This window comes from Caenorhabditis briggsae (assembly GCF_000004555.2).
Source record: "Caenorhabditis briggsae complete genome, chrIV, whole genome shotgun sequence".
In the NCBI taxonomy this organism is placed as follows: domain Eukaryota; kingdom Metazoa; phylum Nematoda; class Chromadorea; order Rhabditida; family Rhabditidae; genus Caenorhabditis; species Caenorhabditis briggsae.
In genome coordinates this window covers 17,401,012-17,420,269 of record NC_013487.2, presented here as the reverse complement: position 1 = coordinate 17,420,269, position 19,258 = coordinate 17,401,012, and the positions used below count along the sequence as shown (strand labels likewise).

Here is a 19,258-nt window from a genome sequence, read left to right as displayed (position 1 = left end):
CCAGTAATCCTCATATTTCTCAAATTGAAAAAAGGAATCTAAAAACTACAGTAATCCTCATATTTCTCAAATCGAAAAAATGAATCTAAAAACTACAGTAATCCTCATATTTCTCAAATCGAAAAAAGGAATCTGAAAACTACAGTAATCCTCATATTTCTCAAATTGAAAAAAGGAATCTAAAAACTACAGTAATCCTCATATTTCTCAAATCGAAAAAATGAATCTAAAAACTACAGTAATCCTCATATTTCTCAAATTGAAAAAAGGAATCTAAAAACTACAGTAATCCTCATATTTCTCAAATCGAAAAAATGAATCTAAAAACTACAGTAATCCTCATATTTCTCAAATTGAAAAAAGGAATCTAAAAACTACAGTAATCCTCATATTTCTCAAATTGAAAAAAGGAATCTAAAAACTACAGTAATCCTCATATTTCTCAAATTGAAAAAAGGAATCTAAAAACTACAGTAATCCTCATATTTCTCAAATTGAAAAAAGGAATCTAAAAACTACAGTAATCCTCATATTTCTCAAATTGAAAAAAGGAATCTAAAAACTACAGTAATCCTCATATTTCTCAAATCGAAAAAATGAATCTAAAAACTACAGTAATCCTCATATTTCTCAAATCGAAAAAATGAATCTAAAAACTACAGTAATCCTCATATTTCTCAAATTGAAAAAAGGAATCTAAAAACTACAGTAATCCTCATATTTCTCAAATCGAAAAAATGAATCTAAAAACTACAGTAATCCTCATATTTCTCAAATCGAAAAAATGAATCTAAAAACTACAGTAATCCTCATATTTCTCAAATCGAAAAAATGAATCTAAAAACTACAGTAATCCTCATATTTCTCAAATTGAAAAAAGGAATCTAAAAACTACAGTAATCCTCATATTTCTCAAATTGAAAAAAGGAATCTAAAAACTACAGTAATCCTCATATTTCTCAAATTGAAAAAAGGAATCTAAAAACTACAGTAATCCTCATATTTCTCAAATTGAAAAAAGGAATCTAAAAACTACAGTAATCCTCATATTTCTCAAATCGAAAAAAGGAATCTAAAAACTACAGTAATCCTCATATTTCTCAAATCGAAAAAAGGAATCTAAAAACTACAGTAATCCTCATATTTCTCAAATTGAAAAAAGGAATCTAAAAACTACAGTAATCCTCATATTTCTCAAATCGAAAAAAGGAATCTAAAAACTACAGTAATCCTCATATTTCTCAAATCGAAAAAAGGAATCTAAAAACTACAGTAATCCTCATATTTCTCAAATCGAAAAAAGGAATCTAAAAACTACAGTAATCCTCATATTTCTCAAATTGAAAAAAGGAATCTAAAAACTACAGTAATCCTCATATTTCTCAAATTGAAAAAAGGAATCTAAAAACTACAGTAATCCTCATATTTCTCAAATTGAAAAAAGGAATCTAAAAACTACAGTAATCCTCATATTTCTCAAATCGAAAAAATGAATCTAAAAACTACAGTAATCCTCATATTTCTCAAATTGAAAAAAGGAATCTAAAAACTACAGTAATCCTCATATTTCTCAAATTGAAAAAAGGAATCTAAAAACTACAGTAATCCTCATATTTCTCAAATCGAAAAAATGAATCTAAAAACTACAGTAATCCTCATATTTCTCAAATTGAAAAAAGGAATCTAAAAACTACAGTAATCCTCATATTTCTCAAATTGAAAAAAGGAATCTAAAAACTACAGTAATCCTCATATTTCTCAAATTGAAAAAAGGAATCTAAAAACTACAGTAATCCTCATATTTCTCAAATCGAAAAAAGGAATCTAAAAACTACAGTAATCCTCATATTTCTCAAATCGAAAAAAGGAATCTAAAAACTACAGTAATCCTCATATTTCTCAAATTGAAAAAAGGAATCTAAAAACTACAGTAATCCTCATATTTCTCAAATCGAAAAAATGAATCTAAAAACTACAGTAATCCTCATATTTCTCAAATCGAAAAAATGAATCTAAAAACTACAGTAATCCTCATATTTCTCAAATTGAAAAAAGGAATCTAAAAACTACAGTAATCCTCATATTTCTCAAATCGAAAAAATGAATCTAAAAACTACAGTAATCCTCATATTTCTCAAATCGAAAAAAGGAATCTAAAAACTACAGTAATCCTCATATTTCTCAAATTGAAAAAAGGAATCTAAAAACTACAGTAATCCTCATATTTCTCAAATCGAAAAAAAGAAAGGGAGAATTCAAATATAGACCCCCACTTTTACAGGGTCAATTCCAATTCAAAATAAGTCCCCCAATAAAGTAATTGGTTTCTTTTGATTTTTAGTGGAGATGCAGAAGTTCCAAGAGCAAAGATTGCTCCAGCAGAAGTATTCGTCACGGATCATTCTTCGCGAGAACCAAATTGACTCTTGTACAGGCAATCAAAGTTATTGTTCTTTGAAATCTAAAATATTCTGCAAAGCAGATTTCGAAAGAAGCTGGGATATCAGAACAAACTGTCTGTGACTGGCGAAACTTTCTCAGAGAAGTTTGCAGTTCTATCGAGCTCTCGTACGGAAAGCTTGGAGGTAATAAGAATATTGTGGAGATTGATGAAACTAACCTACACTCCAAGAAGTACGGAATCGAGAAGCGGACACCAGATGACTGGGTCCTTGGAGGTAACCATGTTCCTTTCAATTTTAAATCACAATTGAATTTAGGTGTCGATCTTAGCACTGGAAGAGTCTTTGTAAAAAGAGTCGTTAATCGTACAGGAAAAGTTCTAGTTCCACTACTGCAAGCATCTGTAGATCAAAACTCGGTCGTCTACAGTGATGAATGGAAGAATTATTCACAATTGAAGGACTATTTCACGCAAAATTACACTGTATGTCAAAAAACACAGTTTGTGAAGTAAGTTTTTGATTGAACACTAATGGTGTGGAAGATATGTGGAGCCGGCTGAAAGCACCGTTCAAATCCGGGAAAGGAACAAGTAAAGCACTCTTGGATAGCTATATATTACTCTTGTCCGAAATCAATGCACGTTGCGGCCGAGAAAAGAATGGTGGGCGGAGCTTAGCTCCCGAAGGGAGAACACTAATGTATTTTTATAATTATTGCACGCGCCTTTAATACAGTACCTCAACATTTATCGAATTTTTGCCTTTTTCTCTTATTTTTTGATTGTTTCTGTCTAATTTTGTGTAATTCTTATAAATCTTTAATTTATTTCCCTTATAAAATAGAAAAAACAGCCAAATAGGGCCCAAAATGAAAAACGCCCGAGGTACGGTATTTAAAGGCGCATACATCAATTGTTGTTTTCGCTGCCTGAGCGGCGAATCGCCGCCGGCGATGCGATTTTAGACTCAAAATTTTTGAGTAAATTTTCGGCCGCAACGTGCATTGATTTCGGACAAGAGTAATATCCGAGTTCGTTGTCCGCGAAAACGAAAAGGGCGGCTTTTTCAGCAAGATTTAGGAAGAGATGAAATCTAAAGTCATCTGATCCACTTTTCGACATTTTTCTGTTCTCATTTTTGGATTTCTATTAAAGTTATTGTTTTTTGAGTCAATAAAGTTGTTTTCCGGTTTTTACTTTGCTTATAGAAATTTGTGTTACTTTTCAATCATATAATATATAATCAGAAATATCAAAAATTGAAACATTCCAAAATTCAGGCTTAGACCAAAAAATGGTGGCGAGCTGTTTTTGAATTGGAAATTGAAACATTCCAAAATTCAGGCTTAGGCCAAAAAATGATGGGGAGCTATTTTTGAATTGGTGGGTGTCCAAAATTGAATAGATGGGGGGCTATATTTGAATAAAGTGGGGGCTCAGTCCAGATAAGGTTCCCTTTTTTTCATCCGCTCAGATAAGGTTCCCTTTTTGGGGGGCTATTTCTGAATGGTTGGGGGTCTTTAATTGAAGAAGGCAGATAGGGGAGGGGGTCATATTTTAAGAATACCAGGTTCTTCAAGTATAGGCCCCCACTTTGTACTGGTGGGAGGTCATACTTTAATCAACCAATTCAACTACAGCCCCCCAAACCTCAGTAGACCCCTAAAAATTGAAACCTTTCAACAATCTGATTTTTTTTATCCAAGTCTCCATTTAACCTTTTCTAAATAATCCGAATGTCATGAATTTCAGGGGAATGGCACACCCACATAAACAAATTCGACGAGCATTAAATACCTTAACCAATTGGACTTCAGAAAACTAAGCAGAGAAAGTTCAAGCATCGGTGAATGTTTTGGAATCTCACATAGGACAAATAGACTTGCCAAAAGTCTGTCAAGAGATATTGGAAGCACCCATCCCAATAAACACTAACAAGCCGAATATTGATATGTACAAAATCATGGTAGATCTATGTCTTCGGAAAGCAGCAAGAGAAGATCCACAAAAATTGGCCTTGCGGGATTACACGCGAGGAAGGAATTTGCCATGTTCAGAGACGTTGTCCGCTGAGAAGAGACGACATGATTGTTACATGTAATTTATACTATCGTAGTTGACAGCTAACTTTTTTTCTTCAGAATCATCATCAATGCGCTTGACAAATTTGAAGAACAGTTCAAAACATCTCCTCTGGATGCTGCTGAAAAATTAAAGATGACTGTAAACGCAGTACTTCAAAATACGGATCGACTTGCTCATGCTGCTGTGCTCCACTGGCTCATGCGAAAAAAGAGAACGAATATGATAATGTAGAGCACTTCACCGTACATCGAGTTCTTCCTTGTTCAAGAAATCAACGCAGGCCGCGGGCAAAAATGTTTCGATTTACTTTGGAGGATGAACCAAAGAACTGGAAACTACCTCGAAGCTGCACGAATTTTTGACAAGCTAGCCGGAGACATTGTAGATAAAAAAAATATTCAGATGAAAGTAAAGTGAGTGATTTTTACTAGAGGCTCTTCTAAGAAAGTTGTTCCAGAGAAGCGTTGAGTGATTTGGGCAATGAAGAGCTCCTCGCCGAATTGGACTGCTCAATACTGTCTCTCCGAGAGTTACTGCTTCGATTTGTTATTCCCTTCAACATGCTCGAAATATTGCTCCAGATGTTCTACGAAAGCGGATTCTATATATCTGAAGAGCTAATTACAAACATATGGGCCGATATCATTCGAAATGAAACCAGAATTTCAAACAACAACTACCGTATGTTGGCAGAAACGATGCGAAAGTTATTTGAACAATTTGGAAACACTCATTTTTTCCCAAAGAAATGCATACTTCTTTGTTTCCTGACTATGGAGATGGGACGGACTCCTATGATTATATTCGAACATATCCTTCCTGCGATACAAGTTACGGAGCATGAGTTAATGGGTATCATCAACGAACGATTCCCGGATAAAAGCTTCGCCAAACTCGAACATTCTAAAAAATTGCATATCTGTGAGCTGATGAACAGTTTGTCAGATTCGACGATCAAGAAGTGTCAACAGCAGCAAAGCATCTACAGGTTCAGAAGAACATGCTCCGATTCTTTAAAATTTGGAACTTGGATTCTTTACATTATGGGATGCATCTTTATCGCAAGCATGAATGACGGAATAATAATAACATCGAGTGCATTGTCTAATGGAACTTCAAATGGAACCATAAATGCTACACTTCTTCAAGTATTTGAGCAGATCAACCACCATACAATTGGAATGTCCACGGTTATGATACAGTTAACAACAATTTTCATCCCGACGGTAATATACTAGTTGACAAAAATAGGTTGCTACAAATAAATTTTCCAGAATGCCATTTACTTCTTCCAAGCGGTCTTCGAACTATACAAATTTTATTACTTGATGCCTCTCAAAATACCATACGACAACCTGTATTTTGCTTCAATTAAAACATTTTGCTACTTGTCTAATAGTAAGTTTTTTTTTCTAAAATCAATAACAAATATCATCACCTAGTTGTATGCGACGTTGTATCTGTTTCTATTGTTCACTTCGAATTTGGAGCCCCACTCTACGCCGGCATGCTTTCTTGTTTCGCTGGACGTATGCTCAGTGTTTTCATTACCTACATATTCAAAATGGAAGCGTGGTTAACAGAGTTTGCGGTTTTGTCTTTGGTTATAGCTTCTCTCATCATTATAGCAGTGGTAAGTTTTTCTACATATCCGGAAAATTCTGATATAGGATTTTCAGTCTCAAGAATGTTGGCAATACTTCATCAAACGGCCTAACGGAATCCTCTATTGTCGGATTAAAAAAAGTGACACCTGAAAATCTCGGAGACGGCGCTCGTGTCGATTTACGAGGGGGCGGAGCGAAAACGGATACTGTAGATAACAAATTTATTTATGTGAATTTAGTGGGATATTCTGAACAAAATTTTGATTTCTTGGTATAAAAGTGATCGCTAGCATCTCTAGAATCTATTTTTCAGCAAAAAACTAAACTTAGACGCGAAAGTAGCTCGAACGAGCCGAAATTCTGAAATATTGCGTTTTTGCCGCACTTTTTCGTAGATCAAAAAAAGCAAAAGTTTTCAAATTCTCAGGTGCCACTTTTTTTAATTCGACAATAGATTGTATATTAAATGTGATATTTTTTCAAAAATGGTCTGACTGCTCCTTTCTTGTTTCTTAAATATGATCCATATATGAATTATTTTTATATTGTTTTTGTTATTATGGATTTCTCATCAAATTCATCAATAGAGCAAAAAAAGAAACAAAAAGGCAACAAATAAAAGAAGAATCATTCAGACTTTGGAACTCCTCGTCCACCGATTCCATTAGCAATATTCCTCTGCTTCTTCATATCTCTATAAGCATCAATAACTCGTTGACGTTCTGCTTGAATCTTTGTGGAATCATTCAGATACTCTGTCTTTTGTGAACCCTTCTGAAGCATCGAATGAAGTAGAAGAGTCTTCTGTCCGGCCTTTGCCATCAATGGTTCGAACTTCTTCTTGAGAGCACCATTGAAAGTGGGCGGGGCGTCGTTGCGTTCTCCGAATTCAATGACTTCTGGAATAAGATATGGTTATTGCTCAGCACTATTAATACACCTCTAGAATACCTCTAGAATTCATCACCGCTTCTCCACCCTTTCTTTTCTGTTCATCCGTTTTTCTAGCTTTCAATGTCTCCTTCCTTCTTTCCTTCTTCGATAGTTTCTGCGCCTTTTTCGATTCTTCCTTCTGAATCTTTTTTGGTTTGGGACCATCATCATCATCATCTGAATCACTTCCTTCTTCCTCGTCTCCTTCCTCTTCTTCTTCTTTTTCTTCTTTCTCCTCCTGCTCCTTCAACTTCCTCTTCTCCGCTTTCCTCTGCTCCTTCGCCTTATCAGCCTCCTCTCTTCTTCTCGCTTCTTCCTCCCTCTTCTTCTTCGCTTCCTTGATCTTATTCTCGATTTCTCTCTTCTCCTGATCTTTTTTCCTCTTCTCCGCATCCTCAATCTTCTTGTAATCAGCATCGATGTCCTCCTGCTTTCTTCCAGCCAAACCATGCTTTGCAATAGCGATTTGTTCGTTGATTCGAGAGTGGAGAGTTCCTTCGATTCGCTTTACAAATCGATTGACAGTCTCAAACTTTCCCTTCTTCATGCCTAACTCTTCGGCTTGTTCTGAAATGTTTCTCGGTATTATTTTTGCCACAACACATAGAACTACTCACTAAGAACCGCGTTCTTCTGCTTCTTCTTCTTCTTGACGTCTTCTTTTGTGACAATCGGATTGTTCGCGGCCATCATGTTCTTCATGGCTTTTGTTAACGGTTGCTCCTCTTTCAGATTTGCTGGTGCTTGATTACTTTTTCTGAAAAAAAAGGTTTTAGGGAAAACTTTATCGTAACACCTATATTAGATAGGCCCCTTTAATAGAAGGGCCCTCTTCGAAACGTGATGTTTGAAATCAGATATTTCTGTACGTTTTCAGTGAAAAATACTCTTAAAATTCCACAATTTTTTGCTCGTTTTGGTGAAATTGATAGATTTTCATGAATTTTTGAATAAAACTTGTCGAATTTTTCGAGGAAATTTTCGAGAAAAATGGCCTGCCCTTCTAATACAGGTTTTTCGCTGAAGACTAAGCTTAAGCTTACTTATTGTTATCCTGAAATCTAGCTGCATTGGCTTTGTTGTTGAACGGATCCACCGATTTCAGCTTCTTGCGGTTTTTCTTGGGAATGCGACGATGTAAAGCCATTCTGATAGAAAATATTGGAATATTTCCAATGAAAAGATAGACAAAACAGCTGTAAAGGTATGAATATCGAAGCTATCAAAGCAACGAAGAGTTAAAAACAAGAGGATTTTGAAGATGAACGATTTTGAAAATGCTTTATTCGATTGGAGAAACAGACATTGGTAGATACTTTCTACAGTTCTCGGATCGACAAAGACACAGCTTCCTATTATCTCCATCTATTCCCGAAACGCCGTAATCGTAACTCAGCTCTTCTCCAACTGAAATCTCCCTTTTTGCAAATATCGCAGCAATCGGAATCATTCTTCCAAGCCTCACAACGAAGATTTCACAGTTTGGATCGCAACTATGATTCAAAAATCGTCCGATATTTCCTCGTAGTCTAGGATCGATGAAAGTTTTGACTTCTTTTTCGCCAAAGTGCTCTTTTAGAGTCAATGTGTAGTTGTCCTCTTCTTTGAACACTTCGCATCGTCTCTTTACTTCTTGATCTCCAATACATTCTCCTGCGTACTCACAAACGAATTCTCTATTTTGAATCGGTTCTTCGGCAAGGACACCGTCTCCTTTTTCGGATGTACTGAAAATCTAAATTATCGATTTACAGGCGTGTTTAATTATGGCTGGTTACCTTCAACTTCTTTTTAATTCCATTCTGCACAACTTTATTCCTACACGAGTAGGGAAGCAGACAACAGGCACAATTTGTAGAACATTCTATGAGCAATGACGTGGCAACAATTCTACCGTCTTCTGAATAATTATCAGTGGCGCCAGTCATACAGGAGCACTGGTTCTCTATAGAACACTGGGTTTCGCAATCGCATCCTTGGAATTCGTCGTTCCAATCGTCTTGGGAAACTCCGGGTCCAGGAATCGTTGTTGTAATTTCCTCATAGTTCATCTGAACGGGATGGTGTGATGTATTTTGCGAATTTCAAACTTCTATATAAGTTAAAGGCTCTGATGACCTTGAATATACTATTCTTTCAGACGCCTAAAGCATATAAAACCGTTTATTAACTATCATCCGGCATTGTATTAGAACAAAAGTGAACATCGTACACGAAGGCTTTGAAATAAGGCAACTCTGATATAATAAATTAATGATGCTTGGAAGGTAAAGCTGCAGTATGTAAAACTGGGCAAGCTATTCAACGAGGAAGTTTCGGGATGGTTTCAACTGAATAACATGTTATATAACATCTATTGGTTGGCAGTGTTGAATCTGATGTAGGTGAAAGGAACTGATCCGATTTGTCCATCAAGTTCTGCTCTGTACATTCCGTTGGACATTTTTTCGAGGACACGAACAGTTTGTCCTTTTTTCACTCGCAGTTGGGTGGGATCGTAGGCGTTCGGCACTCTGTCGAATGTCACTTTGGCTGTTGTTGGCAAGGTAGGCTGAAAAATAAAATTATGGTTTTTTTTTCAAATTCTGAGAAAGCAACTCACATGAGCCTCGGCATTTTCACTGCTTGTGCTTGTGCTTGAGAATCGTTCAGCTCCATTACCACTACTTCCAATCGAAGATTGACTAGTGCCTTTGGAGATCCTTTCATTGGCGAATTCTCCGCTCTGAACCTGTACATAGTTTGCTGGAACTAGTCCAGTCGTTCCCAAAGCGTTTCTTGCTTCCCACCAATCGTTATTGGTTTTAGCTAGAAAATTTCGAAATGGACAGCAATTTTCCTATGTTATAACTTACAGAGAATCTCCAGCCTTTCGCCTTGTTCGAAAGGAAGATCTGTTTCTCGTTCTCCGGTGAACTTGAATGTTCCAACCACGACTTCAATTATGGGTTTCTTATACGCGGAAAGAAGACTGGCTTCTGTTAACACACGCATTTTGAAATGATTCAGAAGAGCAGGAATATCAGGAAAGGACTGTTCAGCTATCTGAAAACTTGAATAATGCTGACTATAAATTGATACTAAATACCTTTACACCAGCTGTACCATCTTCTTTAACGTCTCTTACAATCAAGTAATGACATACTGTGTTTCCTTCGTCAGCTTCTCGAACGGAGAGCGAGTACTCGCCGGGCTGTGAGCTGTCTCTCATCAAAAATGTGCCGATCGAGACTCGTGGTTCGCCGAGCAGTTTGTGTGCATCTTCACGGCTCATTCCAGGAAAGTAAAACGAACGCCATTCGAATGGGTCGAAGCCGTTCATATTCATCTGTAATGAGAAATGGGGTTGAAACTTCACCTTGGAAGATTGGGGAAACTGACTAATACGAATTTGTTTAAGTAATTATTTGAATGAAGATAATTTTGTTAATGGAGAAAGTGAGAAAAATCGGGGAAAAAGCAAACAATTCCTTGTTGAAATCAGTCAGCTGTTGACATTTTCCGAGAGGACTACACGGCAAGGCATGCGATGGGATTGCAGGCCTGAAACCCCGCCCCCAAAAGCGCGCCGCATTGCATTTGAACTTCGTTTTTCCGCGAAAAACTGGGTTTTCAGAAACAAAAATCTTGAAGCTGAACTTCATTTGTGACATTTTAAATGAATTGGAATCGTTTAACAACTTGATATCTTTTCCAAGTCTTTATAACTTTCTAATGAGCCCGGATAATTAAATGCTATGAATTTCAGCTTCCGAGATGAGCGTCTCGTTCATGGAGTTGGGATCAGCCGACTCTGCGGAAGCAGCAGCTAACAAAGTCGCTCTTCACGTCGAACAGATGCTCGAGAGTTCGGATTTTTTCGACCGTCTAACACAAACGGGAACCACGCCGGTGTCGGGACTCGGCGAGAAGTTCTATGTGAAAGGAGCGCCAGAGTTTGTCAGCAAGAGAAAGATGCCGATACCCGGAGAACTTCAGATGCAGATGAATAGTGAGAAAAGCTATTTCAATAGAGGGAAAATCTGATTGTTTTTCTATTTCCAGATATTCACAGCGAGTTCAGTATGGGGTTCTTCAGACAGATCAGTCGAGTATGGGTTGTCATCGACAACAACCTATATATGTGGAACTACGAAACAAAGTGAGACAGATAAAGGCCTTCACAATAAATTTTTACTCTGTTTCAGTGATGATTTGGCATTTTTCGACTCGTCAGACTCCGCGATTCTGAAAGTGGCGTTGGTGGATATTAAACCAGGTGTCTTTGAAGACGATATTCGATACGGACTCGTCGTTGGAACGATTTCTGACATATGCCTCTACCCTGTGTTCGATTCGGAAGAAAATGGACAGAGCAATATCACAATTGACTCTAAGCGATGTTTCAAGATTGCCTTGGATGGTGCCACAGTTAACGATATTGCTTACACGAGCTGTGGACGTGTTTTCTACACTGCCGACGATCAATTATTCGAATTCGTCTACGAAAAGCAACACGGGTGGTTTGGATCAACTAGTCACAAGTGTCGTGGAGTCAATCAAACGGCTTCCATTCTTGGCACAATCATTTCACTGCCATTTTTCGGCTCTTCGAAAGAGCAGCTCGATCAAATCTCCATGGATCGATCTCGAAATCTCATGTATCTTCTCGGAAGAAATGGAACTGTCAGCGTGTGGGATCTGGGTGCCGATGGGGCTGGCTGTCAGAAGTTTGTGAGCGTTCCGATGTCAAAAATTGCTCACGAAGCTCTCATATTGACCCAATTCGGGCATGATGAATCTTCTTTTCACAACATCACCTCGATCAAAGCTCTAGAAGCACATCAATCTGCAGCGTTGAATTTAGTAGCTACAACTGCTAAAGGCGTGAGACTGTACTTCTCAGTATCAACCGGACCACAAAACACCGTCGGACAGATTAATAACAACGGAAAAGTCAACGAACGAGTAAGAATTTCGAATTTTATTTACGATTACTAGTTTTACTAGTTCCAGAATCGTCCTCAAACTTCAGTCCGTCCTCAGTGCCTTCGAGTTGCTCATGTACGTTTTGCTCCAGGTGTTACGCCGACAAGCATTTACGGAGATGGACCCAACGGTGTATCTGTTGTTTATAATGATGAATGTGAGTTTAAACATATTTTTTAGTAAAATGTTCATTTTTTTCAGCCATCTGCGCTATGGCTACTGCTAACCGCAATACGATCTTCACCTTCTCCAACTTCTTCTATCCTGCCACTCAGTGTTTTGTGGAATCATCGGTGAGTTTTATATTTCATAGGTTCTTATGTAAGTTTGTTGTTTTTCAGACAGAATGCGATATCACTGGACATGTTTGGGAGATTGAGACCATTTCGCACAGCAAGATCAAGTCTCGCGCACCGCCAAAGCATCTTGTGGATCGTGTCCATCCGCACCCGTTCTATCGATCACAATTAGAAACCAATCACCGTCTTCTCGTGTGTTCCAACGAAGGCGTCTTCGAGTTTGCACAAATCAATGCTGTGGAAGCACTCCGAGAAGCGTTGTTTGACGGAGGTGTTGAGGGAAACGCAACACTTCAACTCTGGCAGAAAATTGGACCCACTGAAATTTTGATTCTCGCTTTCCGAATCCTGGTTTCGGACACCCCGATCGATGAGAGGATTCGCGGAAAAGCCGAACAACTACTATACAGTATTAAGGAGAATCCAGAGATCATTGATAATGGAAGGCTTACTGATCAATCGACATGGTCACCCAATGATAGTAGTATGGCTGAGTGGAGGCACCGCATGAAGACTCCACTGTTATCCTCGACACCCAGAAATGATGCCCGTAATGGTCAGACCCTCTATAGTTCCCCATTCTCGCCGGCATGTAAGTTTTATTTTCCTACTTCAAGAATCTTCTAATTATGAATTCTATTCAGTAGACATATCTGTCGCTTCTGGACATCATGCCAATATGAAGTTGTCGACGACTCGACGTCATGATGCTCTTTTCTTCTACTTCTCTCGTCTTGTCGCTCCAGTTTGGAATGATACGATTTGTGAAATTTTCAACGAGAAGCATTTACGAATCACATTTGAGCCAGAATCTATTCTGATGCTCAAGGAGGAGGTTCAGAAGATTGGAAGACTCATGGATGACTATCGATTGGTGCCCAACATGGAGTTCGGATACACTGCAAACGTTGCGGATCGCTTGAATTCTGAAGCGTCAACTCTGGAGCGACAATCGTTGATTGGTCTTCGAAAGCTTGTCGACGCCACTGTGGAAACCCTCTCGCTCTGGCTGATTGCTTACGAGCACAATCTCGCAGCGATTTCTTCGGGAATGAATCCACAACTCTTGCCAAACTTCTGCTCCCGAAAGCTTGCTCATTTGGTATCCGACGGAAGCAATTTGAACGCAGAGCTCATCCGTGCCATGATAAAATACTTCCTTGGCGATGAAGCAGGAACGAAAACTCTATCCGAGAATCTCCGTCAAATGTGCCCCAATCTATATTCCGAAGATGACGCATGTGTCACTTTCGCTATGGAACAGTTGGAAGCTGCCAGAAAGCAAGGCGCTGGATCCGCTCGCCGTCGATTAGTACAAACAGCAGTGGATATGTTCAAGCAGTCTATTGGAAAAGTCGTTTTGGTATCTACTTGTCAGCAGCTGGCGGAGAGTGTAGAAGCTTACGAAGCTATTGTGGAGCTGTGCCTTCTGAGGGCAGCCAAGGATGACCCGAAACAACTGGCACTGTTAGCTTACAAGCATGGAAGGAATGGATCAGATGCAGAGATGTTGTCGGCTGAGAAGAAACGATCCGATTGCTACAGGTATGATATATTATCCTAATTAAAAATGAACTTTTTTTTTCTTCAGAGTTATAACCGACGAACTGGAGAGACTTGATGAAGAAGCAACATCAGAAGTTCCTCGTGATGCCGCCGTCAACCGAGATTTGATGATCAACGCGGTTCTCAATTCAGAAGATCAACTTGCGCATGCAGCCGTCTTCCGTTGGCTCTTGACCAAGAATAAGACGAACGTGATTCTGCAGAGCAAGTCACCATACATCGAATTCTTCCTTGTTCAAGAAATCAACGCCGGCCGCGGACAGAAATATTTCGATTTACTGTGGAGGTTCTACGAGAAGAGTGGAAATTACGATAAGGCGGCGCGTCTGTTGAGCAAGCTAGCAGAAAATGACAAGTAATCATTTGATTTGAGTTTAAGGTTTTCATTAAATTGTTTCAGTTGGAAGATGGGATTGACACAACGATGCGCTTATCTTTCTCATGCCATTCTCTGTGCTCAGTCATGCAAGGATTCAACAGTAACGGCTAACATTGATGAGCTCCGTGATCGCTTGGATGTTGCTAATGTTCAGATGAGAATCAAGTGAGTGATTTGAACTGAGAGGCTCGTCTAAATATATTGTTTCAGAGACGCATTGAGTAATTCACGCAATGAGGAGCTCGTCGCCAAGTTAGATGGTCCAATACTATCTCTCCAAGAACTGCTGCTTCAATTCGTTGTTCCATTCAAGATGCACAAGATCAAGCTCGCCCTACTTCACTGCGCCGGAATGTATGTTGAAGAACATATATTCGAAACATGGGAGAACATCATCCAAGACGAATTCACAACTGCACACAACGAGGATGCTCTCTGCGATCAGCTGGCGAACACAATTGGAGAGCTCTTCCAAGTCTATAGAGACACTAAATACTTCCCGAAGGAGTTCATCATTCGTCGGATATTGGAAATCGGCTCGGGCGGCGTCACTGGCGTAGGACAAACACAACGGCTCGTTCTTCCACCCAGCTTCTATCCACTTTTGTGTCGAAAGATAGAGCTCACGAATTGCGATTTCTTGAAGATTGCTTCCGAGGAATTCAGAAGCGGTGGTGATGCCTGGTGGACACACAATTCACGTGGACAAGAGTACATCACCAAAGTGGTTTTGAAGCTCACAAGAACTGTTATCAGAGAGTTGGAGAGTGCGCCAACAACGATGAGCAGGTGATTACTTTATTTTTTATCATGTTTATCTTTTGTTTTGACTCACAGGGATAGCAGGAAAAAGTTTAGACTGTGAGTTCCAAAATTTCGAAGTTCCAACCTATGTTTGTCTATAGCGTTTGTCTATATACCTCATATTCATCTAGCTGTACATTTCACTATCATCATTTTCAGAAGATCAACAGCTCGCGAGTGTCTCACTCACATCCTCCCATTCATCCGTCGTTCGTGTGACGTCTCCGCTGCATTGAATCTCCAAAGTCTTGGCAACGAGCTCACCGCTCTCCAGAACCGACTCTCCGAACTGTCAAACTAACTTCTTCTTCACCCTCTTTTTAAAAAGATTCCCTCTCGGTGTTATTCATTGATCATGTCATTAAACCACGAACTTTCTCTCATAAGTTTTTGTTGTCTGTTAAATTTGTGTCCTCCCCTCTCTTTTATTTTTGCTGTTCTAATTTTGTTTTAATTGCCACTTTTTAGCTTTTCGCTCCTCACACACACACACACACACTTTATATTTATTTGGTTTTTTTTTCATCGTTTTTCTTCATCCATCATCCTGTATCTCTTTGTTTACAACAATCCCAAAATCCCGCCCAGTCTTCCGCTCCGTTTGCAGTCTCTCAAAATATCATCGAATTTGTGTGATCCCTTCCGTTCGTCATCCGGTCTCTATCTAGACACTATCCCATTCTGATTCATTTTTCTATATTTGCAAATAAACTTCATTTTATCGTGTTTAGGCATTTCCATCTAGTTTTAGGTCCCACTTGTTCCGGGTAGCGTATCCCATAGTTACCTCCCTCTTCTCGTTTTCTAAATCTCACACTATTTCCCTTAGTTTTTTTATTTTTTAAGTTAGAATTTCCGCATTCAGAAGCCGTCGTCGTCGGAATTTCGGTTTAGAAGCACTTTTGCTGCGATCACTGAGTCATCACTACTGATAAGAATTAAGCCAATCATATGGTTTTTCGATTTTCCGTTCTTCAAAAAGCTGCTATTATTTTCAAAATCTTCGATGAAAAAGTTTTCGTTATCACTAATTTCTTTATTTGTGAGCCGCCAAACGGCATGATAAAAAGTTTTAGTTCCGAAACTCAAACATTGAGAGCATTATGTAACAACGTGGCAATAACTGAGAGCATTATGAAAGAGGTGGACGAGAATTTGGTGGTTGTTTCGACACTTGGAGAAGTCGATTGGTATGATGATGTTGTGGGGGCACTAGAAGAATTTCCTGGGTTATTGGTAGTGGACGATGGGTTGGGAGCAGCGCTGGATGAAACGGATGGTGGTGGAGAGGCTGTGGATGAAGCGGATGTTATGATTGGTCCATTATCAGTGTTGAAATATTGGGTGAAGTAATTTCCAATGAAGGCATTGCTTGGCATAAGTTGCAAGCTTAAAGCTGGCCAACTTTGTGCCTCCTGGTTGTTAATACTCGTTCCGTTATATCTGAAAATTTCAAAATCTCAAGTTCAAGAAGTAGGCAGTTCAACTCACTGAACGGTGGAAGACAATGTTCCTTGTCCATTCAGTTGAAGAGCTAGGTGAGAGTCACCAAACAATTCAGTCGTTAGTACGTATCCACTAGTTCCCATTCTATTGTCTCCAGCAAACATGAATTTTACCTGACTATTAATAGACCCCAGCTGATTGTTAGACATTCCAGTGACAGTGACAGCTCCAGTTTGAATAGTCGCTGTGTCAACTGCGAAAGACGATTTACTTATATTTGAAAACAATCCTGGTGGCCTATTCTTACCATAACTATCTGAAACATTGAGCTTGAAACCTCCAACTCCTCGGAACCACACACTGCTTTGCGAGAATTGTATTGGATCGATCTGAGTGAAAAATGTGGATTGCATTGCTCCTCCTACAAAGTAACTGAGTGGATTCGAGAATATTCTTCGCTGTATAGTATCCAGATTTGTCACATCTTGATAGTTATCATTTGGCAAATAGCGATAGAAAGAGAGAGTGGTGCCCGGTGGTTGTGCGATGTTCTCAACACGGATATGATTAAAACCAGCGTAGTTTGGGACTCCATCTGTGTTCTGGCTGTGTGCTGCAAGGAACACAATTGTTGTATCCGTGGCAGTGCTTCTGTCCAATTGCATAGCGCTTCGAGCGGGAACAACGAGAAAGTTGGGATCCTTGGCCATGGTTGGAGTGACAATTAAAAGCTCTCCAGTTAGATTTTTGGTTAGACCTTCGGAGTTTGTTGTTGAAATGGTTAGATCACTATTGACTGTCCATCCTCTTGGCAAACCAGCGTCGTCGAAATAGTTCAATAGATTGAGGAGTCTGAAAATTGTATTTCAAATTTAGGAAGGAATCCGCAAATCGGCTAACGTTTTAGATGCTCCTTGAGTGGACAGGGTTATACTTCCAAGATAGGCGGCTTTGTCTCGAGAAGATAAATAGATTTTGGAACCATCCAGAACATCCTTTATCGGTGTTGCTACTGTGTTATTGAACGAGCTCAATTTATGGATAGTAGAACTAGCCGAAAAGACAGCAGGAATTAAAAGAAAAATCGAGAATAGTGTTCTTGTCATGATGTTTGTGGTGGAAGAAGTGACAGGCTAGGTGTGTCGGGGAAGACAGTCCTTTTAAGTGCTTTCTGTGCTGATATTAAAGAGTGTTGGGGTGGAAACACGTCAGTTTATATGATTAGACAATTTGAATCATCGGCAATGATTAGAGGATCATATTACGTCGGAGGTCTTGGTCTTCTGAAATCAACAGCTTTTATGGCAATTGTTTTGGGGAACTACAGTACCTTCAGTTGATTGTCGGCCATTTTGATCGTCTTCAGAAACTTGGAACTTGCCTGTCAAGTTTCCATTCACTTTGAAAGCTTTGGAGAATGTAAAACAGACCTAGATTGCTAAAGTTGCATTCAGAGAATTTTCGCAAAATTCTTTTTTTTTCGATTTCTAAAAGACGCCTATTTTTGGACGTTTGCAGTACAAAACCATACCAGAAGGGGGTGTCTTTAAGAAATCGGAAAAGTTTAGAATTTTCGAAAAATTCTGTGAATTCAAAGATATCAATCTATGTCTAGGCGCCGCAATGAAAGGGGGCGGGGCGACCAAATTTTTCTCCCCTTTTCAGAAACCCATCTTTGAAGTCTTGTACCGGGCGTTAGAAACTCATTATTTTTAGGGTTAAAACTTGTCCCTACATAATAGACTGCGAAAAATCGAATGAAACTATCAGTTTTTTGATATTTTCATTATTTTGATTCGAAAACTTCGAAAAACAGGAATCAGACTGACAAAGTGGACTAAAAGTATTGGATGGAAGTTAGTGCCTCTAAATTTTTTGATGGATTCTGGTAGTTTATAAAATGGGAGGTTGGATTATGAAATAAATTCAAAATTCTACTGTGGCGGTTGTGACACAATTTTCAGCCAAAGTTCCAGCCAAAATACAGAAAAAATTTCAGCGATGACCCCAATTTTTTTTGCATATTATGGTGAAACTAAGTCTTGTGTACATCTGTGCCAATTTTCAGAAAGATTGGCTACTTTTAAGCAGTTTTAATACTCATCCGAAAATTCCAAACTTTCAAAATTTTCGGTTTTTGGGATTTTTGATGGTGACAAAGGTGAGTGCCTCCGATTTTCTTTCTACCATAAGAAAATACCCTAAATTTTCTATTAAATAAAATCTTAACCAGAAAATCCTACCATGGCGGTCATATCTAAAACTTCTGTTTCCTCTTCTTTCATATTTTAGCCGGAAGTTCGAATCCCTCTTTTGTCTATTGTCTTTTTCTTTAATTTCCTTGTCGAATTTTCCGCGCCGCAGGATTGCAAGCTTCTAAACCCCGCCCACTTTTCTGCGCACCGCAAAAAAAATGAGGAGAAAGTCAGTACATTGAGGTCTAATAGAAAAGGGTCTGTAACTCGTGTCTGGAGAAAGATTTTTCGCTGAAGTTTTCGGAATGGACTTCTATAAGAGTGGAGAAGAGAATCCAACAATAAAAATAAGAAAATATCTATTTTGAAAATTATGTTGTGGTTCCTATCTATGTCTGTTTTATATCCTCCAAAATTATCAGTGGTTGGAGCCTTGACAGCAGAGCACCGGATCCTTGAAAATGCCAAAAATCAACTGAAAATGTTCCCAAAGAACCATAAGCATAGAAGCTGTTGATTTCAGAAGACCAAGACCTCCGACGCACTATGATCCCAATCATTCCGATGATTCA

General features: G+C 38.8%; 6 protein-coding genes across 6 annotated transcripts; 2 read left to right on the top strand and 4 right to left on the bottom strand.

The window, feature by feature from the left end:
* Nucleotides 1-2,346: 2,346 nt before the first annotated feature.
* Nucleotides 2,347-5,931, top strand: CBG26545 (the record flags this gene model as incomplete). The annotated part of the gene is made up of 5 exons (XM_045236423.1): nt 2,347-2,384; nt 2,554-2,678; nt 2,721-2,913; nt 4,947-5,715; nt 5,764-5,931. 5 exons carry the CDS (start codon nt 2,347-2,349, stop codon nt 5,929-5,931), a joined length of 1,293 nt encoding a protein of 430 aa, XP_045099417.1.
* Nucleotides 5,932-6,723: 792 nt separating this feature from the next.
* On the bottom strand, nt 6,724-8,176 carry CBG13570 (the record flags this gene model as incomplete). Its single annotated transcript, XM_002634980.1, has 4 exons — nt 6,724-6,995; nt 7,048-7,596; nt 7,647-7,786; nt 8,073-8,176. The coding sequence occupies 4 exons, from the start codon at nt 8,174-8,176 to the stop codon at nt 6,724-6,726; spliced, it is 1,065 nt and encodes a 354-aa protein (XP_002635026.1).
* Nucleotides 8,177-8,311: 135 nt separating this feature from the next.
* On the bottom strand, nt 8,312-9,080 carry Cbr-set-23 (the record flags this gene model as incomplete). The annotated part of the gene is made up of 2 exons (XM_002634979.1): nt 8,312-8,764; nt 8,808-9,080. The coding sequence occupies 2 exons, from the start codon at nt 9,078-9,080 to the stop codon at nt 8,312-8,314; spliced, it is 726 nt and encodes a 241-aa protein (XP_002635025.1).
* Nucleotides 9,081-9,382: 302 nt separating this feature from the next.
* Nucleotides 9,383-10,357, bottom strand: Cbr-ced-2 (the record flags this gene model as incomplete). The annotated part of the gene is made up of 4 exons (XM_002634978.1): nt 9,383-9,580; nt 9,632-9,837; nt 9,885-10,074; nt 10,118-10,357. 4 exons carry the CDS (start codon nt 10,355-10,357, stop codon nt 9,383-9,385), a joined length of 834 nt encoding a protein of 277 aa, XP_002635024.1.
* A 428-nt stretch (nt 10,358-10,785) lies between these two features.
* On the top strand, nt 10,786-15,346 carry Cbr-npp-8 (the record flags this gene model as incomplete). The annotated part of the gene is made up of 10 exons (XM_002634977.2): nt 10,786-11,020; nt 11,074-11,170; nt 11,217-11,976; nt 12,025-12,154; nt 12,199-12,888; nt 12,941-13,841; nt 13,888-14,217; nt 14,263-14,406; nt 14,452-15,030; nt 15,205-15,346. 10 exons carry the CDS (start codon nt 10,786-10,788, stop codon nt 15,344-15,346), a joined length of 4,008 nt encoding a protein of 1,335 aa, XP_002635023.2.
* Nucleotides 15,347-16,130: 784 nt separating this feature from the next.
* Cbr-hpo-6 lies at nt 16,131-17,597 on the bottom strand (the record flags this gene model as incomplete). Its single annotated transcript, XM_045236422.1, has 3 exons — nt 16,131-16,488; nt 16,537-17,343; nt 17,392-17,597. The coding sequence occupies 3 exons, from the start codon at nt 17,595-17,597 to the stop codon at nt 16,131-16,133; spliced, it is 1,371 nt and encodes a 456-aa protein (XP_045095201.1).
* Nucleotides 17,598-19,258: the final 1,661 nt, after the last annotated feature.